Source organism: Pristis pectinata, chromosome 7 (assembly GCF_009764475.1).
Source record: "Pristis pectinata isolate sPriPec2 chromosome 7, sPriPec2.1.pri, whole genome shotgun sequence".
Taxonomy (NCBI): Eukaryota; Metazoa; Chordata; class Chondrichthyes; order Rhinopristiformes; family Pristidae; genus Pristis; species Pristis pectinata.
The window spans coordinates 42725041-42748345 of NC_067411.1; the positions used below are offsets into that span (position 1 = coordinate 42725041).

At 44.3% G+C, this 23305-nt stretch overlaps 1 protein-coding gene across 1 annotated transcript in view; it reads right to left on the bottom strand.

Annotated features, from left to right (window-relative positions):
• Window positions 1-23305, bottom strand: part of susd1 (sushi domain containing 1) — a 90377-nt gene that overhangs the window by 58156 nt on the left and 8916 nt on the right. The window contains exons 2-8 of the mRNA XM_052019955.1: window positions 21573-21686; window positions 17294-17449; window positions 9881-10060; window positions 5179-5358; window positions 3110-3289; window positions 1771-1950; window positions 273-452 (exon numbers count right to left, since the gene is read on the bottom strand). Of these exons, the coding sequence (XP_051875915.1) occupies window positions 273-452; window positions 1771-1950; window positions 3110-3289; window positions 5179-5358; window positions 9881-10060; window positions 17294-17449; window positions 21573-21686 (1170 nt within the window). The remainder of the gene's footprint in view (window positions 1-272; window positions 453-1770; window positions 1951-3109; window positions 3290-5178; window positions 5359-9880; window positions 10061-17293; window positions 17450-21572; window positions 21687-23305) is intronic.

Consider the following 23305-nt stretch of genomic DNA (forward strand, 5'->3'; position numbering starts at 1 on the left):
ACTGAATATAAGGCCATTTTCCTATATTACAACTTCAAAAGTATTACAATGCCTTCCATGTACTGGGGGACTGTAGAAGTGAAATATCTCTTTCCCTCCTAAATTGTCTCTCTTTGTTCTTCCTCCCAAAATGAGGGAAATTAAGGTTGTCTTTATTTCGTGGAAGTTTGACTCAGGTGGAAAAAAATTAGTTGAGAGCTAAATCAGACTTGCTGGGATGTTTCCTTTTTCTTTAGCTGGAATGTCATGCAGCAATGTTCTGGAGGACTCACCTTCACACTCCAGGATTGGTCCTTCCCACTGACCCTGAGCAGAGCAGACTGATGTGCCATTTCCTCTCACATGCACGTGGCCAGTCAGACACTGGTACTCCACCGTACTACCGTAGGTCATGTTATCTAGTGAGAGTCGCACTGCGTTCTGTAACTCTGGGGGTGAGCCGCAGTCAACAGCTGAGGAGACACAAATTACAAAAGATTATTTGGTCTCTGCGGTTCAAGTTATATTTAGAAACTGTTTTTGGTCCTTCCTTTGCAGTTACATTTATAATGTATCCAATACGGTAAAACACCGATAATCCAGCATCAGATTGTTTGGAAATCCCAATGGTTCAGCATCTCATTAATCCAGAATGTGAGCTGGGGGTCCACAGTGCACAGCCCAAGCCAGGGGTCTATGGTGTGACTGGGGCCAGGGGCCAGACTGTGAGCCAGGGAAGCAGCCCAAGCTGGGTTGGAGTCCGGGACACCAGGGTGGGTTTGTGGCTGAAGCTGAGGTTGCGAGTGCTTGTACATATGTCCCACTCCCTTTAAATTCACAGGGTTCAGTGGAAAATTTATTACATCATTATTTAATGTATAAAATAAAAAGAAATAGAAGTGTGTTTGGGTATTATTTGGAGTAAAATCCAATAGCCTGGAAGATCTGCGAGACCAGCATGACCAAAATCCCAAGGATGCCAGATTATTGGAGTTTTACTGTTCTCTAAACTATTGTTTGTGACATGAACAGGCAGACAATCTCAGGTAACATAAAGGGTCTTTTGGACCATTCTAAAAAACAATGGTGTTAACTTCAGTCCTCTGGCCCGATATTTATCCCTTAATTATCACAAACAAAATAAATCTATCTATTAATGCTACACTGCTGTGGGATATTGCTGAGTATAAATTGGCTGTTAGATTTCCCATATTACTCCACTGCAGAACCATTTTGTTGGCTATAATGTGTTTGCAGGATGCCGGGATTTCATAAGTGCCTTAGAGTTATTTGTTCATCTTTGACAATATGGCCATTGATGGCAAGGCCAATATTTATTGCTCATCATCAATTGCTCTTGCAAAGGCAGAGGTGAGCCGCCTTCTTGAACCATTGCAGTCCTTCTGGTGAAGGTACCTCCACAATGTTGCTGGGGAGGGAGTTCCAGGATTTAAACCCAATTAATGATGAAGGAGCAGTGATGTATGTCTAAGTCAGGATGGTGTGGAATAGAGAGGGACTTGGTTGTGGTGTTTCCATACACCTGATGCTCGTCCTTCTTGGAGGGAGAGGTCACGGATTTGGCAAGCTAAGTCTTCCTTTGTTTCTCTCACTGTTGCTCTTCAATCTTTCTTCCAAAAATATTTAATGTGGAGTTTTATTGGGAAGGTATCTCTTAAGTGAAAGAATAATCAGATGAGAGGTAAAGAGGTGGAGATATAGCGTCTTTGCTGGAATGTTTGCCTGTTGTTTCAGTTGGTACGTCATGCAGCAACATTCTGGAGGACTGACCTTCACACTCCAGGTTTGGTCCTTCCCATTGACCCTCGGCAGAGCAGACTGATGTGCTGTTTCCTCTCACACGTACATGGCCAGCCAGACACTGGTACTCCACTTCACTGCCATACGTCGTGTTGCCTAGAGAGTATTGCAATGTATTCTGTAACTCTGGGGGCAAGCCACAGTCAACAGCTGAGGAGACATAAATCAGAGTTCCATACCTGTGGTTAAACTTAAAAAGAAAATCTACATTTCTGGGTACTTTTTCCACTAGAGTTCTTAATGCTCCCAATACATGTTAAATTATTGTGTGTGGAAGGAAAACATCCAAGTGTTGCTTTAGCGTGGTAAAAGATGTGTCTTCCTTCCCCTTGTGACACACTCTCCTAGTGTAGCACTGAGGGCGTGTTGCATAATCAGAGGCACAGCCTTTTGGTGGAGCATAAAACTCGGGCCCCCTGCCCTATCAGAGCGACATACAGATTTCAGAGTATTATTTCAAAGAAGAGTCAGTCAATTCTCCCTGGTATTCTCTTCAATCAATACTACTAGAAGAAATTGCTTGCAAATTGCCATGTCATGTGAGACTTTTTTGTTCTCTGCTTGACTCCACGTTGCCAACAATAATTTTTACACTTCAGTATTATTTCACTAAATTCAAAGCACCTTTGGTCTGATAGGGCTGCCCCTGAAGTTTTGGCTGCACTTCGGCCCCACACTCCCAATCTTCGGTCACCCAGTGAGGAGGAGGGGGGTAGGAATGGTCAGTCGGGGGATCTCCTGGTTGGTTTGCTCCTGGGCCTGGCCAAGGTGGCCATTCACAGGTCCAAGCGGTGGGCAGTCAAGAGTTCTGCCCAAGCCAAATGCCTGCCCCTTTTCTGGCGGGGGGGTACACCCATGCCCATGTGTCCCTGGAGAAGGAGCATGCGGTATCCACAGCTACATTGGGGGCCTTCCAGGACTGGTGGATGCTACAGGGGCTCGAGTACATTCTGGATAAAGATGACTATGTTGTAATTTGGAACTGTTGACTGTGAAGTGTGTGAATAGTGGAATATTAAAGTATTGTAATAATATGATGCTGTAATCACTGAATAAACTTCCCTTGAAAAAGGAAAAAAAAAGCACTTTCGGTTGTCCTGGATTATGAAAGGTTCCACGTAAAGACAACTTTCATTCTTTCTTTCATTAGTTGTCTTCCTTTATTCTTCTTCCCGAATAAAATTAGTTTTATCTGAATGATGGCTCGTGTAGAAGCAAAATTAATTGAGAGAAAAATCACAGATTAGAATATTGCTGTTTGCCTGTTACTTTTGTGTAAATGTCATTAACAACATTCTGGAGAACTGACCTTCACACTCCAGGTTAGGTCCTTCCCACTGACCCTGGGCAGAGCAGACTAATGTGCCATTTCCTGCCACATGCACATAGCCAGTCAGACACTGGTACTCCACCGTGCTGCCATAGGTTGTATTATCTGGTGGGTATTGCACTGTGTTCTGTAACTCCGGGGGTGAGTTGCAGTCAACAGCTGAGGAGACATAAATCACAAAAGATTATTAGGATTAAGAAGGACTTGCTTCCACTAAGTTTTACTGGACAACCTGGAATGAGCTGGTCAGGCCAGGCCTGTATCCACTAGAATTTAGTGGAGTGGGAGAGGACTTGACTGAAACACACAAGATCTTGAAGGGTCTTGACAGGGCAGATGTGGGAGAATCTAGAATCAGGGATCACCAATATAAAAATAAAGGATTATCCATTTAAGAAAGAGATGTGTGATTTTTTTTCTCTCTCAGAGGGTCATGAATCTTTGAAGCAGTCTTCCTCAAAGGGTGCACAATCTTTGAATATTTTTAGGCAGAGCTTGGTAGGTTCTTGATAAGCAAGAGGGTGGAAGGTTGCAGGGGTCAGATGAATTAGGGTTATTATCAGGTCAGCCATTTGCTGTTTACTCTGTGTTGGATTGAGCCAAAGGATCATGAGGCACTCTGCAGGGAGAGACACTGAGATGCCTATCGAGCTCTTCCTTGATGGCAAAGCCCACTCCCTGAAGACTGTGTCCCTGTTTGAATTGCCACCTCTAATTGAAGGTACACCCACCACTTTGTTCTTTGAGCTGGCCACCTCCTTCGTGTGTCTCCTTCAAGGTGGTGACATCGACATCAAAGTGACAGAGTTCTGGAGCTACATAACAGAGCACTATTCAGCATGTCACTGTTGGGACTGTCCAGGAGACTCCTGACATTCCAGGCTCTGAACTTCATATTGTTTAGCAGAAGTTGCCAATGTGTGGCTTTAACATGGGGTAGCTGTTACACACCAACTACAGCACAGGTTTCATAGGGCTAGGGCTTGATCCAGTTGCAACAGGGACCAAGACATCAGGATACCAGAGTATGCTGCATGGGTATGAATGTTCATGCATTGGTGGCACATGCACAGGTGCTACCTCGGGTAAAAGCAAACACACACACAGTCAAACACACACAAGCAAAGGAACACACACAGGCAAACTTTCACAAACAAACAAACACACTTGCACAAACACAGACACATGCAAACACGTGGCCTCAAACACACACACACATTTGGGCTCAAACACACATGCCCATCCCCACCAACCACACCTCAAGTCCATTAATTCCTCACATCCTTAATCCTCCCTGCTGCCAAATCTCTTCAGTATTCTGCACCCCTTCCATCCCATTCTCCAACCTCCTCTCACCTCCCACACACCCCTCTCTGAGGACACCTGACCAAACCCCAGAAATGCTTCAGTCCCTTCTCCCGGTCCCAGCCATGAACCTGCCCATGCGAGACTGCAGTCTGGCCTCGCATCCATCCCACTGCCAGACACACACACATCCCACTCCAAGGTGCACACCTGTCCCATTCCAAGACACATATCCAGCTCCCAGACACACTGTGCTGCTCCCAGACATGTTCCTGCTGCCAGTGGTGCCAGAGTTTTGTCCCCAGCCATTCGCTGAGACTGAACAGTGAAGGTAGCAGCAGGTGAATGTGGCTGGGAAGTGGCGGCCATCTTGGTGGGTCATCCATTGCTGTTGGGGGCTTGTAACATGTTCATTTCATACATCCCAACAGTGGTGACACTACCACAATATCATTTGCTTATGTGAATTGCAATGCTGTGAAATTGTAAATTCCTTATATTACAACAGCATGTACACTTCACAAATACTTGATTGCCTGTATAGAGTCGTGGGGTTGTGAAAACGCTGTGAATATCCACATCTTTCTTTCCAAAATTGCCTCTCTTCAGTTTTCCACTTTAAATGAGGAATTTATACAGGGTTTCATATGGACATTTGACTCAAACAGAAGAAATATTAGAAGGGAGGAGAATCACAGTTGGGTTGTTATTCACTTGTTGTTAAAATATTATGGAGGACTGACCTTCACACTCCAGCTTTGGCCCTTCCCATACTCCATGGGCAGAACAAACTAATGAGGTGTTTCCTTTCACTTGCACATAGCCGGCCAGACACTGGTACTTCACTGTACTGCCATAGGTTGTGTTCTTTGGTAGGTATCTTACTGTGTTCTGTAACTCGGGGGGTGAGCCGCAGTTAACAGCTGAGGAGACACAAAGCAAATTACATAAAACAATTCCAATTCACAAAGTTAAATTTAATATTAAGTGCTATGTTTCTATGCCTTCCACTGCATTCACCTTTATAACATTCCTTATTAAATTTTTATTAACGTGGTGAATGAATATTCAAGTAAATTTTCATCATGACTGGTATTACTGAGGGAGTGCTGCACTGCTGAGAGTAGAGTCTTTTGAATGAGGTATTAAAGTAAGGTGCCACCTGCCATCTCAGGTGGTTACAAAAAAAATCCATGGCTTTATACCTAAGATGATCAGGAGAGTTCTCCCTGGAGTCCTGTCCCCAGTTTCAGGAGGCTAGTCACTGGTAGCGAGAGGTTTAAAAAGAGGTATACCATCACACACTCTCAAAGGACAGCAAGAGAGATCCACATTGATGTCACAGTTAAAAAAAGTGATATGTTTGGTGGTACAGCTGGTAGGGTCGCTGCACCACAGCACCAGAGACCCGGCTTCAATCCTGACCTCCGGTACTGCCTGTGCGGGGTTTGCATGTTCTCCCCGTGACAGTGTAGGTTTCTTCCAGGTGTTCCAGTTTCCTCCCACATCTCAAAGACATGCAGGTTGGTAGGTTTATTGGCCGCTGTAGATATGGTTATTTGCTGTGTAGTAAGGTTATTTTCTGTAAATAGCCCCTTGTAGAATCTGGGGGGGGGGGGGATGAGAATATGGGAAAGTAAAAAATGGGATTAATGTAGGAGTAGTGTAAACGGGTGGTTAATGGTTGGCATGGACTCAGTGGGCTGAAGGGCCTGTTTCTGTGCCATATCTTCTATGACCCTAAGATGATGGTAAGTACAAACAGGCAGGTTCTCAATGTAAAAGTAAGGATAGGGACTTTAGATTGTAGGTGTGAGTATTTGGAATACAGTTCCTGGGGAAATTATTACTCTAAATTAAAGGGATTAACTAAGGAGTTTAATCTAAGAGTGATTCATGATGGCCTACTCCTACTGCTCTTTGTGGGAAATCAAGGACAATTCCACGTCCCTGCGGCTATGTGTGCAGGAAGAGTTTCCAGCTGCAGCCACTGACTGATCGCATTGTGCAGCTGGACCTGTGCATAAATTTATCATGGAGCATCCACAATGCTGAGGACATGGTGAACAGCACATTTAGACAGGCGGTCACACCACAAGCAACAGGTGCACAGGCAGAAAAGGGATGGGTGACCATCTGGCGGAGTAGTAGGGGCAGGCAGGTAGTGCAGAGATCCTCTGCTGCCACACCACCACCCCCCACCCCCCCCCCACCCGTCAAACAGATAAATTGCTTTGGACACTGTTGGGGGGATGGCCTCCCTGGGGAAAGCATCAACAGCTGGCAGGCATAGAGATCAAGGGCAAAGAACAACAGGGCCACAGTGCAAAACAATTCTAAAGTAACTAAGAACGTTAAAAAGCTTGAAGTTATTATGTCCCAATGCACAGAGCAGTCACAATAAAATAGATGAATTAATTGTGCAAATAGATGTAAATACGATTACAGAAACATGGTGGTTGGGGGAGAAAGGACGTACATCCCAGGGTATTCATTGTTCAGGAAAGACAAGCAAAGAAGAACAGGAGGTGATTAGCTTTGTTTGTAAAATAGGAAATCAATGCAATGGCGAGGAAGGAAATCAGCTCAGAGAACCTTGATGTGGAAGCTACAGTATGTTGGTAGAGCTAAGTAACATAAAGGGACAATAAATGTTGGCAGAGGTTGTATATAGACCCTCAGTCATGGTGATGTAGGGGATAGTATTAAATAGAAGATTAGAGATGCATGTGAAATATAATAATTATGGCTGACTTCATATGTTGACAATATGTTGAGGAATCAACTTGAGGACAGGCCATCCCAGACTGGGTATTGTGTAATGAGAATAGAGAAATTTTGTTGTGCAATCTTGTTGCCCTTGGGGAAGAGTGACCACAACATTAACTTGGAGAGTGAGCGAGTCGATTCCAAGACTAGAGTCCTGAATCTAAATAAAGGAAACTATGGAGGTATGAAGCATGAACTGGTTATGATAGAGAGGGGCACGGTAGCGTAGCGGTTAGCGCAATGCTATTACAGCACAATGCTATTACAGCGCCAGCGATCGGGGTTCGATTCCCATCGCTGTCTGTAAGGAGTTTGTGCGTTCTCCCGTGTCTGCGTGGGTTTCCTCCGGGTGCTCCAGTTTCCTCCCACATTCTAAAGACGTACGGGTAGGTTAATTTTGGGGGTTTAAAAAATGGGCGGCGTGGACTCGTTGGGCTGGAAGGGCCTGTTACCACGCTGTAATTAAAATTTTTTTAAAAATTACTAAATAGCTGACAGCAGAAAGACAAAGGCTACCATTTAAAGAGCACATGAATGAGTTACGACGATCATTCATTCCTGTCTGGTGTAAAAATAAAACATGACACATCACTAGGGAGCCCATTATGCATTAATTGACAGCTACATTTCACATACCTCAACAATGTCAAAACACCCAAAATGTTATATGCTTGTATGGGTTGTGACACTCTTGATCATAAATGACACTATAAGAATGCAGGTCTTTCTGCTGTTTGTTGTGATCCACCAGTAAAAATAGATAACTTTCAAGCATATTGACCCAGGTTTATTTCCATTTATTTTGGTTGGTTTTGCCTGAGCTGATGAATATTAATTCTTCATCACACTGACACACACTTCTGCGTATTGATACTGATTATGTATTGACACTATCTGCAGGAGGAACTCGGTGGGTCAGGCAGCAACTGTGGAGGGAAATGGGTAGTCAAGGTTTCGAGTCAAGATCCTTCATCTGGACTGAAAGATAGTTGGGACATAGCCAGTATAAAGAGGTGAGGGGAAAGGGTGAGGCAAGAGCTGGTAAGCGTTAGGTGTATCCAGGGGATTGGGGTTGGGGGGGTAGTGGGGGTGGTGATAGGCAGATGGAGGAGTTGAAATAGCAACAGAAGCTGGGAGGTTTGGAGGCGATAGGTGGAGGCAACAAAGGGCTACAGATGATGGAATCTGATATGAAAGGAAGGTGGACCATGGAACCAAATAAGGGAGGTGGGATTATATCTCATGCTTTATCTATTCAGATAGAATCAGGCACGTATTCAAACAGATGCAGACACGTGGTCTGATTTGATGCATCCAAGTAGTTGGAGTAAATACACTCACATAGATCGATAGATGCACTAAAACTCTGATAGACCCAGTCAGATAGACGCAGACACAAGGTCAGATATACACACTCACTTAGTCGGATAGGCGCAGATACATGGGCAGATAGGTGCGGGCAGATAGGTGCAGAGGTTGTCAAATGCAGAGAGATAAGATGCTGATGCTGTAATAAAAACAGAAAATGATGGAAATACTCAGCAAGTCAAACAGTATCTGTGGAAAGAGAAACAGAGTTAATGTTTCATGTTGATGACCTTTTGTTAGAACTGGTGAGGCTGTTCTCTCTCTCACCCACTCTCTCTCCCACTCTCTCTCTCTCCAATGATGCTGCCTAACTTGCTGAGCATTTCTACCATTTTCTGCTTTTATTTCAGATTGGTATTGGTTTACTATTGTCACTTGTACCGAGGTACAGTGAAAAACTTGTCTGACAAACCGATTGTACGGGTCAATTCATTACACAGTGCAGTTACATTGAGTCAGTACAGAGTGCATTGAGGTAGTACAGGTAAAAACAGTAACAGTACAGAGTAAAGTGTCACAGCTACAGAGAAAGTTCAGTGCAATAAAGTGCAAGGTCACAACAAGAATAGTCTTATCACAGTGGGATAGAAGCTGTCCTTAAGCCTGGTGGTATGTGCCCTCATACATAGATAGCCGGATAGATGTGTAGATGGGTTAACACTCGAGTAGTTAGATATAGTTAAAAAAACAAATAAGGAAATTTGGATTTATAAAGCAGCTCTCACAACTTCCAATCACTACTCGCAGACAGTCAGTGCTGTTTGAAGTGTTGCTATTGTTATAAAGTAAATGGTTGTCAATGGCATACAAATATAAACATACGTATGTAAAACCCAATCTATATTGAAATCCTTTAAAAAAAACTCTTCTTGATGTGTAGCCAACATGAGAGATCAGGTATTGAGATTTGATGATTTCAGGACTTGAGATGTTGCCCTTTAACTGAATAGAACATCACCTTGTAAACTGCCAGCCAATGTTATAACCAATGTGCATCACCCCACAGGAATGCACTCTGCAATATACCTGGGGTAGATTGCCATGTGCTGGGTTCGTATTTTCCCTGCCAAATAAAGGATGGGATGTCTTAACTGTACAGGTGCAGAATGAAAATATTACATCATTGATATCCGCATGATGAGAAGACCTTGAACTTGGTTCTGCTCACACAAATCTAGATAACATTCATGTAGGAGTATAAGTGAAATTATATTACAAAGCTAGTGTCACTCCTGGAACAGGGGCAACTAAGTAGTCCAATGGAGACATTATTTACATTTAGACCAAGTTTACTTTGGAAGCACCAACCGTCACACTCCAGCTGTTGTCCTTCCCACTGACCCTGGGCAGAGCAGAGTAATGTGGTGTTTCCTCCTGCATACACATAGCCAGTCAGACACTCATACACCACCATGCTGCTATAAGTTGTGTTCGCTGATGGAAATCTCACTGTGTTCTCCAACACTGGTGGTGACCCACAGTCAATGGCTGATGAGACATAAAAAAATGCACTAGTTTAGATCACTTAACTGCATTACGTCAACAAAATACTGGTTGGAAACCGATGGGAGGATTTTGTTTCAAGTCACTTACTGTTGGTTACCCACCAACCCATTCTGGCAGCTGCTTCACAACTTCAGCTCTCATTTAACCATTTGGGTAAACATTCTCCTGATATGTATTGTCAAAACACTGGAAAAGTCTTATAAATTCTCAGGGATAAGGATGACCATTATACCTCTACACCACATGATCTGTTTTGGTGATAGCCCAGAGGGTAGCACTCTGGCCTCTGAGTTGGAAGCAATGCAGGTTCAAGTTGCACTTGAGGATAAAATCAAGGCTGACACTCTGGCGCCGTCCTGAAAGAATACTGCACTGTCGGAGGTTCAGTTGTAAGAGATGTTCAGAATCAGGTTTATTATAGAACCATACAGCACAAAACAGGCCCTTCGGCCCACCATGTTGTGCCGTCCATCAGACCACCCTCACACTACCTAACCCCTTCCTCCCGCATATCCCTCTATCTCACATTCCTCCATATGCCTATCCAACAAGCTCTTGAACCTGTTCAATGTATCTGCCTCCACCACCACCCCAGGCAGTGCATTCCATGCACCAACCACTCTCTGGGTGAAAAACCCCCCTCTGACATCTCCCCTGAACCTCCCACCCATAACCTTAAAGCCATGACCTCTCGTCTTGAGCATTGGTGCCCTGGGAAGGAGGCGCTGACTGTCTACTCTATCTATTCCTCTCAATATTTTATACACCTCTATCATGTCTCCTCTCATCCTCCTCCTTTCCAGTGAATAAAGCCCTAGCACCTTAAGCCTCTCCTCATATTCAATACTCTCCAATCCAGGCAGCATCCTGGTAAATCTCCACTGCACCCTCTCCAATGCCTCCACATCCTTCCTATAATGAGGCAACCAGAACTGAACACAGTACTCTAAGTGTGGCCTAACTAGAGTTTTGTAAAGCTGCATCATCACCTCACGGCTCTTAAACTCAATCCCGCGACTTATGAAAGCCAACATCCCATTGGCCTTCTTAACTGCTCTATCCACCTGTGAGGCAACTTTCAATGAACTGTGAATATGAACCCCCAGATTCCTCTGCTCCTCCACACTGCCAAGTACCTTGCCATTCACCCAGTACTCTGCCCTGGAGTTTGTCCTTCCAAAGTGTACCACCTCACACTTCTCCGGATTGAACTCCATCTGCCACTTGTCAGCCCAGCTCTGCATCCTATCAATATCCCTCTGTGAGCTCCGACAGCCCTCCACACTATCCACAACACCGCCTATCTTAGTGTCATCTGCAAACTTACTAACCCAGCCCTCCACCCCCTTATCTAAGTCATCTATAAATATCACAAAAAGTAGAGGTCCCAGAACTGATCCCTGCGGGACACCACTAGTCACTGCCTTCCAATCCGAGGGCATTCCTTCCACCACAACCCTCTGCTTTCTACATGCAAGCCAATTCCTAATCCACACAGCCAAGCTTCCTTGGATCCCTTGGCCTCTGACCTTCTGAAGAAGCCTACCATGAGGAACCTTATCAAATGCCTTACTAAAATCCATGTAAACCACATCCACCGCACTGCCCTCATCAATCTTCCTGGTCACCTCCTCAAAGAACTCTATCAGGCTTGTGAGGCAAGATCTTCCCTTCACAAAGCCATGCTGGCTGTCCCTAATCAATCCATGATTCTCAAGGTGTTCATAAATCCTATCCCTTAGAATCCTTTCTAACAGCTTACCCACCACAGACATGAGACTCACCGCTCTATAATTCCCTGGCCTATCCCTATTACCTTTTTTGAACAAGGGGACAACATTCGCAACCCTCCAATCCTCAGGCACCACCCCCGTAGACAACGAGGACTCAAAGATCCTTACCAGCGGTTCAGCAATCTCCTCCCTAGCCTCTCGAAGCAGCCTGGGGAAAATCCCGTCAGGCCCCGGAGATTTATCTGTCTTAATATTATTTAACAACTTCAACACATCCTCCCTCTTGATATCAACAACCTCAAGAACATTACCCCTACCAGCACTCCCTTCCGCATCATCAAGACCCCTCTCCCTGGTGAATACCGAAGAGAAGTACTCATTCAGAACTTCTCCCACCTCCGCCGCCTCCAGGCAAATTCTCCCACCTTTGTCCTTAATCGGACCTACCTTCACCCTAGCCATCCTCCTACCCTTCACGTACTTGAAAAAGGCCTTGGGATTTTCCTTAACCCTAATAGCCAAAGCCTTTTCATGTCCCCTTCTAGCTCTCCTCAGCCTTTTCTTAAGTTCCTTCCTCGCTACCCTATATTCCTCACGGGCCCTGTCTGAACCTTGCTGCTTATACCTCACGTATGCTACCTTCTTCTCCCTAACAAGTCGTTCCACCTCTCTCGTCACCCATGGTTCCTTCACCCTGCCATTCCTTCTCTGCCTCACCGGGACGTATTTATCCCTAACATCCTGCATAAGATCCCTGAACATCGACCACATCTCCATGGTACATTTTCCTTCAAAAAGGACATCCCAATTTACACTCCCAAGTACTCTCCTTATAGCCTCGTAGTTAGCCCTTCCCCAATTGAAAAACCTCCTGTCCTCTTTGCACCTGTCCCTGTCCATGACAATTTTAAAGGTTATGGAGCAATGGTCACTGTCCCCCAAATGCTCACCCACAATAGATCCTTCACCTGTCCCGGTTCATTTCCTAAAACTAGATCTAACATGGCATTCCCTCTAGTCAGCCTGTCAACGTACTGCGTCAGGAATCCCTCCTGGACACATTTAACAAATTCCGTCCCATCTAAACCTTTGGCACTAAGCAGGTTCCAGTCTATATTTGGGAAGTTGAAGTCTCCCATTATAACAACCCTGTTATTTCTGCTTCTCTCCAAACACTGCCTGCCAATCTGCTCCTCTATATCTCTACTGCTACCGGGGGGCCTATAGAATACTCCTAGTAGAGTAACTGCTCCTTTCTTGTTCCTTAATTCCACCCATATGGACTCTAGAGATGATCCTTCTACAACATCCATCTTTTCCACAGCCGTAACAGCGTCCCTGACCAGTATCGCCACCCCTCCCCCTCTTCTCCCCCCTTCCCTATCCCTCTTAAAACACCGAAAACCAGGAATATTCAATATCCACTCCTCTCCTGACGTCAGCCACGTCTCAGTAATAGCCACGATATCATAGTCCCCCATACTTATCCAAGCCCTCAGTTCATCCCCCTTATTCCTGACACTTCTTGCATTTGAGTAAACACACTTCAGTCCATCTACCTTACTACTTTTATAGCCTCTATTCTGCTTCTCCTTCCCCAAAGCCTCTCTACCTGTTTGATCTAACTTTTCCCCATTCCCTTCTTCCTCTGACCTACTCCTCCGGTTCCCTTCCCCTTCACAAACTAGTTTAAACCCTCCTGAACCACCCTAGCAAATCTCGCCGCAAGGATATTGGCCCCCTTCTGGTTCGGGTGTAACCCGTCCTCTCTGTACAGGTCCCACCTTCCAGAGAAGAGATCCCAATGATCCAGAAATCTAAAACCCTCCCTCCTGCACCAGCTTCTCAGCCACGCATTTATCTGCCACCTCCTCCTATTCCTACCTTCACTATCACGTGGCACTGGCAGCAATCCCGAGATTGCTACCCTTGAGGTCCTGTTCCTCAATTTTCTGCCTAGCTCCCTGAACTCACTCTTCAGGACCTCATCCCCCTTCCTACCTATGTCGTTGGTGCCAGTATGGACCACAACTTCTGGCTGCTCTCCCTCCCACTCAAGAATTCTGTGGACCCGATCAGTGACATCCCAGACCCTGGCACCTGGGAGGCAACATACCATCTGGGATTCATGCTCACTGCCACAGAACCTCCTGTCTGTTTCCCTGACTATCGAGTCCCCTATCACTACCGCATGTCTCTTTCCCACCCTTCCCTTCTGAGCAGCAGTACCAGTCCCAGTGCCAGAGACCTGGTAACTGCAGCTAGGCCCCTGCAGGTCATCCCCCTCGACAGCTTCCAAGGCAGAAAACTTGTTACTGAGAGGAACAACCTCCGGGGTTCTCTGTCCTGTCTGCCTGCCTGACTTCTTCTTCCTCTTCCCTCCCCTGACAGTCACCATTCTATCTGCCTCCTGAACCTCAGATGTACCTACCCTAAGGGGGGTAACTGTCACCTGATGCACCGTGTCTACATAACTCTCTCCCTCCCTTATGCTGCGCAGTGTTTATCACTGACATATGTTGTGAAATTAGTTGTTTTGTGGCAGCAGTTAAACCAAAGGCTTGTCTGCGTCCTCAGCAAGCCATAAAAAACCCCGTGGCCCTACTTTAAGGAAGAGCAGAGGAGATCTCCCCAGTGTACTGGACAATATTTATTGTACAAGAACATTTCTAAACCAGATTAAATGGGGACCATGATACTACTGATTGCTGCGCTGAAATTAACTATTGTGTTTTCTATTGGTATTGGTCTTATTTTATTATTGTTACCTGTACTGAAATACAGTGAGAAACTTTTATTTTGCATGCCATCCAGACAAAGCATGCCATACATAATATATCCACGTAGTAAAAAGAAAACAGAATACAGAATATACTGTTGCAGTTACAGAGAAAGTGCAGTGCAGGTAAACAAAAAAAGTGCAAGGGCCATGACGAGGTAGATTGGGAAGTCAAGAGTTCATCTTTCAGTGTATGAGAGGTCCATTCAAGAGTCTACTAACAATGGGATAGAAGCTGTCCTTGAGCTTGGTGGTTCATGCTCTCAGATTTTTGATTCTTCTGCCTGACAGGAGAGGGGAGAAGAGAGAATGACTGGGGTGGGAGTGGTCCTTGATTATGTTGGCTGCTTTTCTGAGGCAACTATAACTGCCTGTTAAAATGAAGTACTTCATTGGCTATAAAACAATTTGGGACATAAAGGTGAAAAAAGTTACTAACTAAATCCATGTCACTCTTATCTATACATCTGAAAATACAGTGTGCATCAACACTGTAACTACTTTAAATAAAATTGCAAGAACTAAGCTCCCTGTTCTATATGAGAAAGAAATTTCTGTAATTCAATCTGTTTCACTAACCACTAAATTCTATTAAGTTTTGCTCTCTAAGTGTATAAATAATATGAGATCATAGCACTTAAAATAATACAATGCTTGTCTTTAAAATGGAAGCTGAATTAAATCCGTGTTCTGAGGCTAAAATTTATTCTGCAAACACCACCTCAAACCTATGCCACCAAATATAAGCTGTTATTCAGTAGCAATTGAGCTTCAGCACCTCTCACAGAATTTATCACAGACACCGCAAAATATTTATGCAGGGTTTACATGGATCAATGGCAAGAAAATAGGAGCAGGAGTAGCCCACCTGGTCCCTCAGGCCTTTCCCTACCATTCATTATGATCATGACTGATCTGCCTCAGGCCTCAACTCCTCTTTTGTTCCCCATGGCATTCAATTCCCCAAACTTTCAGGAATGTAGGTACCTCCTCTTTAAATACCTCCAGTAAATGCAGAGCCAACTCTGCAACATTACTTGCACAAAGCTTTAACACCGAAGTATTCTGGAATACTGACCTTCACACTCAAGGAGTCGTCCTTCCCAATGGCCCAGGATAGAACACGTTAAACTGGTGTTTCCTGTCACATACTTATAGCCAAGTGCACAATGATACAGCACTGTATTTCCATAAGTTGTGTTAACGGGTGGGTATCTCAACGTATTCAGTAAAATTGGAGATGTTCCACAGTCAATAGCTGGGTAGACACAAAAGTTATTTTGTTCTGTTATTTGTAAATATTTAATACAAGATATGTTATATCATAGTCATAGAAAGGTAGAACATGGAAACAGGCCTATCAGCCCATTGAGTCTGCATTGACCATCAACCACACATTTGCACCAATCCTACATTAATCCATTTTTATTCTGCCCACATTCTCATTAACTTTACCCAGATTCTACTACTCAGCCACACATTTGGAATTTAGATTTCCAGCATCTGCAGCTTTTTTTAAATTTTTGCTTCCTCCTATGTCTGCTCTTTGAAAACCATCCAATCAGTCCATTCCACTGAAATCTCCCCACAACCTTTCCCTTTCAAGTACCTACCTGGTCTGTTTTGCCAGGTATCTTTGGATCTGCTTCCACCACCCTTTCCTGCATGGCACTCCAGATCACTGCAGCTCCTGCTTCACCTCATCTCACTTCTGGTTTTTAAATTAGCTTTAATCTCAACTATGGATAACCTGTTTCATAGTAAATGAAGTGATGCAAGTTGGAAAATAGAAAGTCGTGCAAAAGGCGAGGGGGGAATTGGTCAGCACACTCAGGACACCAACAGCAGAGGGCAAAGTATAAACAGAGACCAGGATCAATCCATAGATTGATAAATCCTTTCTAGAACGCTGGGTTGACCTCAGGAAAAGAGAGCAAGTCCTATCCACTGTCAAGCAAAATAGGATAAAGCTCCCAAGAAAAGTTCAAGGCAATCAGAAGCTAAAGCTGAAGGTTAAGCAAAATCAGGAGGAGATTTTAATTCGATTTTCTAGTTCATGAAATTAATTGCACTCAGCTTGCTGGTGAATTTGGAGAAGGTGCACAGAGACTTTTGAGCAAGATGTAGAACTGACAGGGGAGATTGGGGATCTTTTCCCTAGATCTTATGAATATGAAAGGCTTTGACGGGATGAATATAGAGAAGATGGCTCCTCAGCATTATCCTGATAACCCTAATCAAACAATGCAACATGATTCTGTATCTGTTAGTGGCTACCTTTTGCCTGTTTCCGAGATGGTACTGTTATACCCTCATGTTGATAAGGAACTGGACTAGAAAAACACACAGGATCCTCATCCTCTTCAGCCACTGCATACCAAGACAATTTAGTCTCAAATACCTACCACAGACATGAACTCATCCCTTAAGGGGAAAGGTTCAATGGCCAGGGGGGCCTGCAGCAGGCAAACTTCCCAGGTATAAAAGTTCCCATGCACACGGAGGCAAAAATGTATACTGTTGTGTAGAAATTGCCAAACAATATTTTAAGATTGCCACTATTGAAATTTGTTTAAAATTTGGAACAGTATTCTGGCAATTCAGTTTTCCCAATGGACTACTTGTGTCGCATTGGACTTTGTTTTCCCACTTCGTAAACCTAAACATAAATTCACATCATAGAATATGAAACCAATGAAATACCTGTACAATGTGTTCCATCATTAGGTGTGAATGAATCCATATTGTTGGATGGTCTGTATCCTTTATTACACGTACAGTAGTAGCTGCCGTGTGTGTTATAACAAGCAGCATGTGGCCCGCAGATCTTCTCAGCCCCTATCTGACATTCATTTTTATCTAGAAAAAAATTACATAAATGTGAGTCAGTCATATCATATTGGAGACATATCCATTGCAACAGCAGCACTGCTGCATCCAGTAATAGATAGTGGTGGATAAGTCAACAGGAGAATGAGGCTTCAAGCACATCACCATCTTCCACAATGGGGGAGACGAGCATACCAGTGCCAAAAGCCAGCTTGAACACTTGTAACCATCTTCAGTCAAAGAATGAATCCTTTCTCCCCAGGTCCCCACCATCACAGAACCCAGTGATATCAAGTGAGAGCAAATGGTTATAGCAAAAGCAATGGGATCAGACAAGAGACAGGCTGTAGTACTGAACCTCCGCACTCTGGAACAAGCTATTCCACTGGCATCAACTGGCAATGTGGAAAATTGCCCTGGTATGTCTTGTTCATACAAAAGCAGAACAAATCCAATATGGCTAATTACTCTATCCTGCCAATCAGTCAACTCTCAATTATCAGAAAAAGGATGGAAATTGCCATTGAAAGTGCTCTCAAGTGACACAGTCACCAATAACACTACTCACCCGTGCTCAGTTTAGGTTTCACCAGGATAACTCAACTCCAGACCTCATCACAGTCTTGCTCCAAATGTGGATCAAATAACCAAATTTCAGAGGTGAGATGAGAGTGACTGCCCTTGATATCAAAGTAGCATTTGACCAAATGTGGCATCAGGGAGTGCTAAAATAGTAATAGAGCAAAACCGGTCAGTAGGATACAAAAGAAAAGTACTCCAAAGGAGTATGGTTTTGGTTGCTGGATATCAAATCAGCCCAGTCCTAGGATATCACTGCAAAGGTTCCTTCAAATGCTTCATCAGTAACCTTCCTGCCACCATAAGGTCAGAAGTTGCGATGCTCCCTGATAACTGCACAACGTCTAATTGTAGTCGTAACTCCTCAAACAACATTGCAGACCATGCCGACATGCAGCAAGATCTAGACAACACTTGGGCATGGGCTGCTGTGGCAAGTAACATTTGCACCAGAAAATATTAGGCAATCATCATCTCTAACAAGAGAGTCTAACCAGCCACTCCTGACATTCAATGGATCCACCTCCCGACAGCCAAAGGCCTTTCCACCACTGACATGGCATAAGGACTGTGATAGAATACTCTCTCTCAGCCTGAATGTGTATAGTTCCAACAACTCAACATCCTAAAAACTTTAACACCACCCATGACAAAGCCACCCTATCCACTATGATTCTCTCCAACAATGGCACACACTGGCCACAGTTTCCACCATCTAGGAAGTGCAGTACAGTTACTCGGCTAGGCTACTCTACCAGCGTCTTCCAAACCCACAAACTCTACCACCAAGAAATAAGGATGACTGTAGGAACTGGATCTGAATCCTGGAACTCCCCAGGATTTGGGAAAACCTTCACCAGATCAACTGAAGGGTTCAAGAAGATTGCTGACCACAACCTTCACAGCTACTATTAGGGAAGGACAATACATGCTGGCCTTGTCAGTGACACCCAGGTCCTGCAAATGAATAAAAGTAAATACTAATAGAGCAAAACCATGGATTTTATTTTCTTCTGTATGTTTGGTTCACCAGCCAGTGTATAACAAGAACTATGACTGGTAATAAAACAGAGCATGCTAGAAACACCCAGCATCTACGGAAGGAAGAACAGAGTTAATGATTCAGGTGAAAGTCCCTTTGTCACAATCGAAAAGGAGAGAAAACAAGTTAGTTTGAAGTTGCAGCGAGGATAGAGGAGGGATGGATAAGGCAAAGGAACTACTTCTGACATAGTGAGGCCAAGGTTGCAGCGGGAGTAAGCCGTAGATAAGTCTTCAATTCCTAAATTAACGAGGACAGTTGGAGGAACAGAACATGAACAAAGGAATGGAAAGGCTATGAAATGAGAACAGTTGGAGAGAGAACACAAACAAAGGAACATAAGACTTACAGGATGCAGGTCTGTAGGACATGACCATCAAGTCAGGCTGTGCTAATGAAGAGAGAATAACAGGGCCAATGCCACAATGGATTACCTAGAGCAGAACTGTCCAAACAGGGGACCATCTACCTTAAGTTATAGAAGTCAATACAGAGTCCAGGAGACTGCAACTTGCCCAGAGTGAAGATGAGGTGCTGTTCCTCAGGCTTACAGTGCAGTAGGCCAAAGACTGATAGGTCAGAATAGGAGTGGGATGGAGAACTGGAGTGGCAGGCAACAGGAGACTCAGAACTCTCCCTGCTGACAATGCAGGTGCTCTGCAAAGGGCTCATTCAATCTGCATTTGGTTTCTCCAGTGCACAGGAGACATATCGTGAGCACCGAATGCAGTACACTAGAATGGAAGAAGTGCAAGTGAATCATTGCTTAACTTGAAAGGACTGTTTGGCTCCCTCAATCATAAGAAGGGAAGAAGTGCAAGGACAGGTATTGCATCTCTTGTGGTTGCATGGGAAAATGCAGGGAGAATGGAAGTGGCTGGACACAGAATGGCAGATGATGTCAGTTTTGAGACAGAGTGAATTGGTGTTGTTGCAGAGAGAGGCCAAGAGGATACATGTGCAGATGCGTGCATCTCAGAATATGATGAGAACAGGTCTTAGGGAAATACTGGATTGTACGAGCACACCTGTGATCCTGGATGGATTCAAATTGTGAAAGGTAGAATCTCAGTACAAATCCACAGGAATGAGCTGGTGCCAGAGACATTTGCTAAGGAAATAGATGTGGCTGTGGAAGCAAGTTCTGATCAATGACAAGATGGGAAACAGAAACCACTGAGGGTGAACAAGGAAAAAGAGACAGATGGAAATTTGGTTGGAGAGTGGAGCAGAACTTCTTCGAGAAGGGCATTATGGAAGAGAAATACAACAATAAATAAAAATCATAGAACTGTAGATGCTGGGAAATCTGAAATTAAAACAGAAAATGCTGGAAACACTCAACAAGTCAGGCAGCACCCATGGAGAAAGAAGCAGACCTGATTGGTTATGTGATCATATGTTTCCCTGGTGCAAAAAAAAAACATTTTTTTTTAAATAGTGAGAGATTGGTTAGTCTTGATGTCCAAAGGGGCTTGGGTGTCCTTGCACTCAGTTCACAGAAAGCCAACATGCAGATGCAGCAAGAAATTGGGAACTGATTGTGTATAGTTTTGGTCTCCTTACCTAGAGAAGGATATACTGTACTTGCCATAGAGAAAGTGCAGCAAACTACATTACACTGATTCCAGGGATGACACATTTAACATGAGGAGAAATTGAGTAGACGAGATCTGTATTCTCTAGAGGTCAGAAGAAAAAGAGATCTCATTGAAATATACAAAATTCTAAAAGGGCTTGACGTACTGGATGTGGGGAGGACGTGTCCTCTGGCAAGGGTCTAGAACCAAGGGTCAGAAGGGGTAGCTCATTTAGGGATGAGATGAGGAGGTACTTCTTCACCCAAAATGTGGTGAATCTTTGGAATTTCCTACTCCAGAAGGCACGGAAGCTCAATCATTGAGTTTATACAAAACAGAGGTCAAGAGATTTCTGGATAGTAAGGGAATCAAGGGACATGAGGGTGGCGCAGGAACATGGTGCTGAGGTGAAAGATCAGCCTTGACCTTGATGAACGGTCAGGTAGACTTGAAGGCTAAATGGACTACTCCTATTTCTTATGTCCTTGCATAAAAGGAAATGTGATGAAATAGAACTTAAGGGGATGTTCAGATGCTGGAATGTGAGAAGCACACTTGTCTGAAGTTCAAGACTAGAGCACATAATCTTGTGCTTTGAATGTAACACTGAGTCAGTGCTGCACAGTTGCAGACACCATACTTCAGATGAAAGGTCTTGTTTGTTCTATCCAGGAGGAAGATTCCAGGGCATTTTAAGGCCCGCAAGGGAAAGTAACTCTGTCATGCTTATCCTCCCTGAACTTGATGTGACTATTGGACCAGAGCAATGTGGTTGACTTGTAACTGCCCTCTGAAGGGCTTCGTATGCCACTCAATTGTAAAGTAAGCAGCTCAACTCCCCTCCCACAACCGGTCTAGGGCTGTGAGGGATGGATAATTAACGTTGGGCTAGCCAGCATCCACAGGCTACAAGCTGTTGTCATGCCAAAGAACAAAAGAATTATTTTCCAACCTGAGCAGATACTTATTCCGTTTCCAGAGAATCCATAGTTACAGGTGCAGGTTTCGATCCCTTTTTCGGTCGTGCATGTCGCATTAATATGACAGGTCGAACAAACATTGCTGGCTGCAACGCAGAAAAAATGCAGTCACTCCACACACTGCAATGTATTTGACTCTTCACCCCACCCCCTCATTTACTCCTTTAATCTGCCACTTTTCTCCTGAATGTAATGCTCCACAATGATATCACTGAAGAGCTGATGGAGGGCTTGGGGGTGGGGAATTCCTGCACCCCTTGACCGTGCATACACCCTATTCCCCAGTCTGTACTTCTGTGCAGAGTATTAGGAGGCAGCTTTACAGAGTGCTAATAGGCAAAAGCATTCCCATGGCACCAGCTGGTGAAGCCAACATTTTATACAGGTGACCACTTATGTTGACGAGGTGCAGACACTTCCATGTGTAGGGAATGGGAATACAGAAGTAACTTCAGTGTAAGCGTGTGTTTCGCCGAGTCATAAAGAGACAGAGCATGGAAACAGGCCCTTTGTCCCATTGAGTCCATGCTAACCATCAACCATGTATTCACCCTAATTGCCCATTAACCCCATGTTTTTATTTAATTCTCTGCACATTCCATCAAATCCCCAGAGATTCTTCCATTGACTTAAAAACATTAGGGGCAATTTACAGTGGCCAACTAACCTACCAACCCACACGTCTTTAGGATGTGGGAGGAAACCAGAGCACCTGGAGTAAACCCATGCAGTCACAGGGAGAATATACAAACTCCACACAGACAACACCCAAGGTCAGGATTAAACCCGGGTCTCTGGCGCTGGGAGGCAGCTGTTCTACCAGCTGCACCACTATCATCCACACAGTGAAAGTCCTGGTAGAATTTTCTGTGCTGCTCCTTCCCCCCTATCATGCCCCCCTGTGAACATTACTTTGCCCAATCTTCCTGTTATCCCAAACTAAGCAATCTGCCAGTTATCCCTGAGCCTCCAAAGGTACAGCGCCAGAAGCATGCTCATTCCTTGGGCTCAGAAAACAGATTGAGTACCAGCTTTCAACAGGGAATTGAATAAACGTTGAACAAGCCGCAACTGAAGTGATATGGATAAAAAGTGAAAATGCATTGTTCCTTAAAGACCTAGTATGACCTTGGTGGGCGTAATAGCCTCCTACTTGGGGTCTACTATTCTATCAGTGCAGAATATGGGACTAAAGAAGATCTCTGTGGCACGGTAGTGTAGCAGTTAGCGCGACGCTATTACAGCACCAGCGATCGGGGTTCGATTCCCGTCGCTGTCTGTAAGGAGTTTGTACGTTCTCCCGTGTCTGCGTGGGTTTCCTCCGGGTGCTCCGGTTTCCTCCCACGTTGCAAAGACGCACGGGTAGGTTAATTTGGGTTTAAAATGGGCAGCGTGGACTCGTTGGGCTGGAAGGGCCTGTTACCACGCTGTAAATAAAATTTAAATTAAAAAAAATTTACAATGCCAGGCACATAGATATTTAACACCAAACTGGCCCATTGTTACTTCACCAAAAGACTTGTTTGCTAATATGCCTTTCACCTCCCTATCAAGGCACCTTATTGACATTCAAGTACATTTGAAGTGTAGTCCAAATCACATTGTAGGAAATGTGGCCGCTGATTTGGGCAGAGCTCCCAAAAAAAAGCAATGTGATGATATTAATAAAACTAAAGGCCAGATAGTCTGTTTATAGTGATGGAAT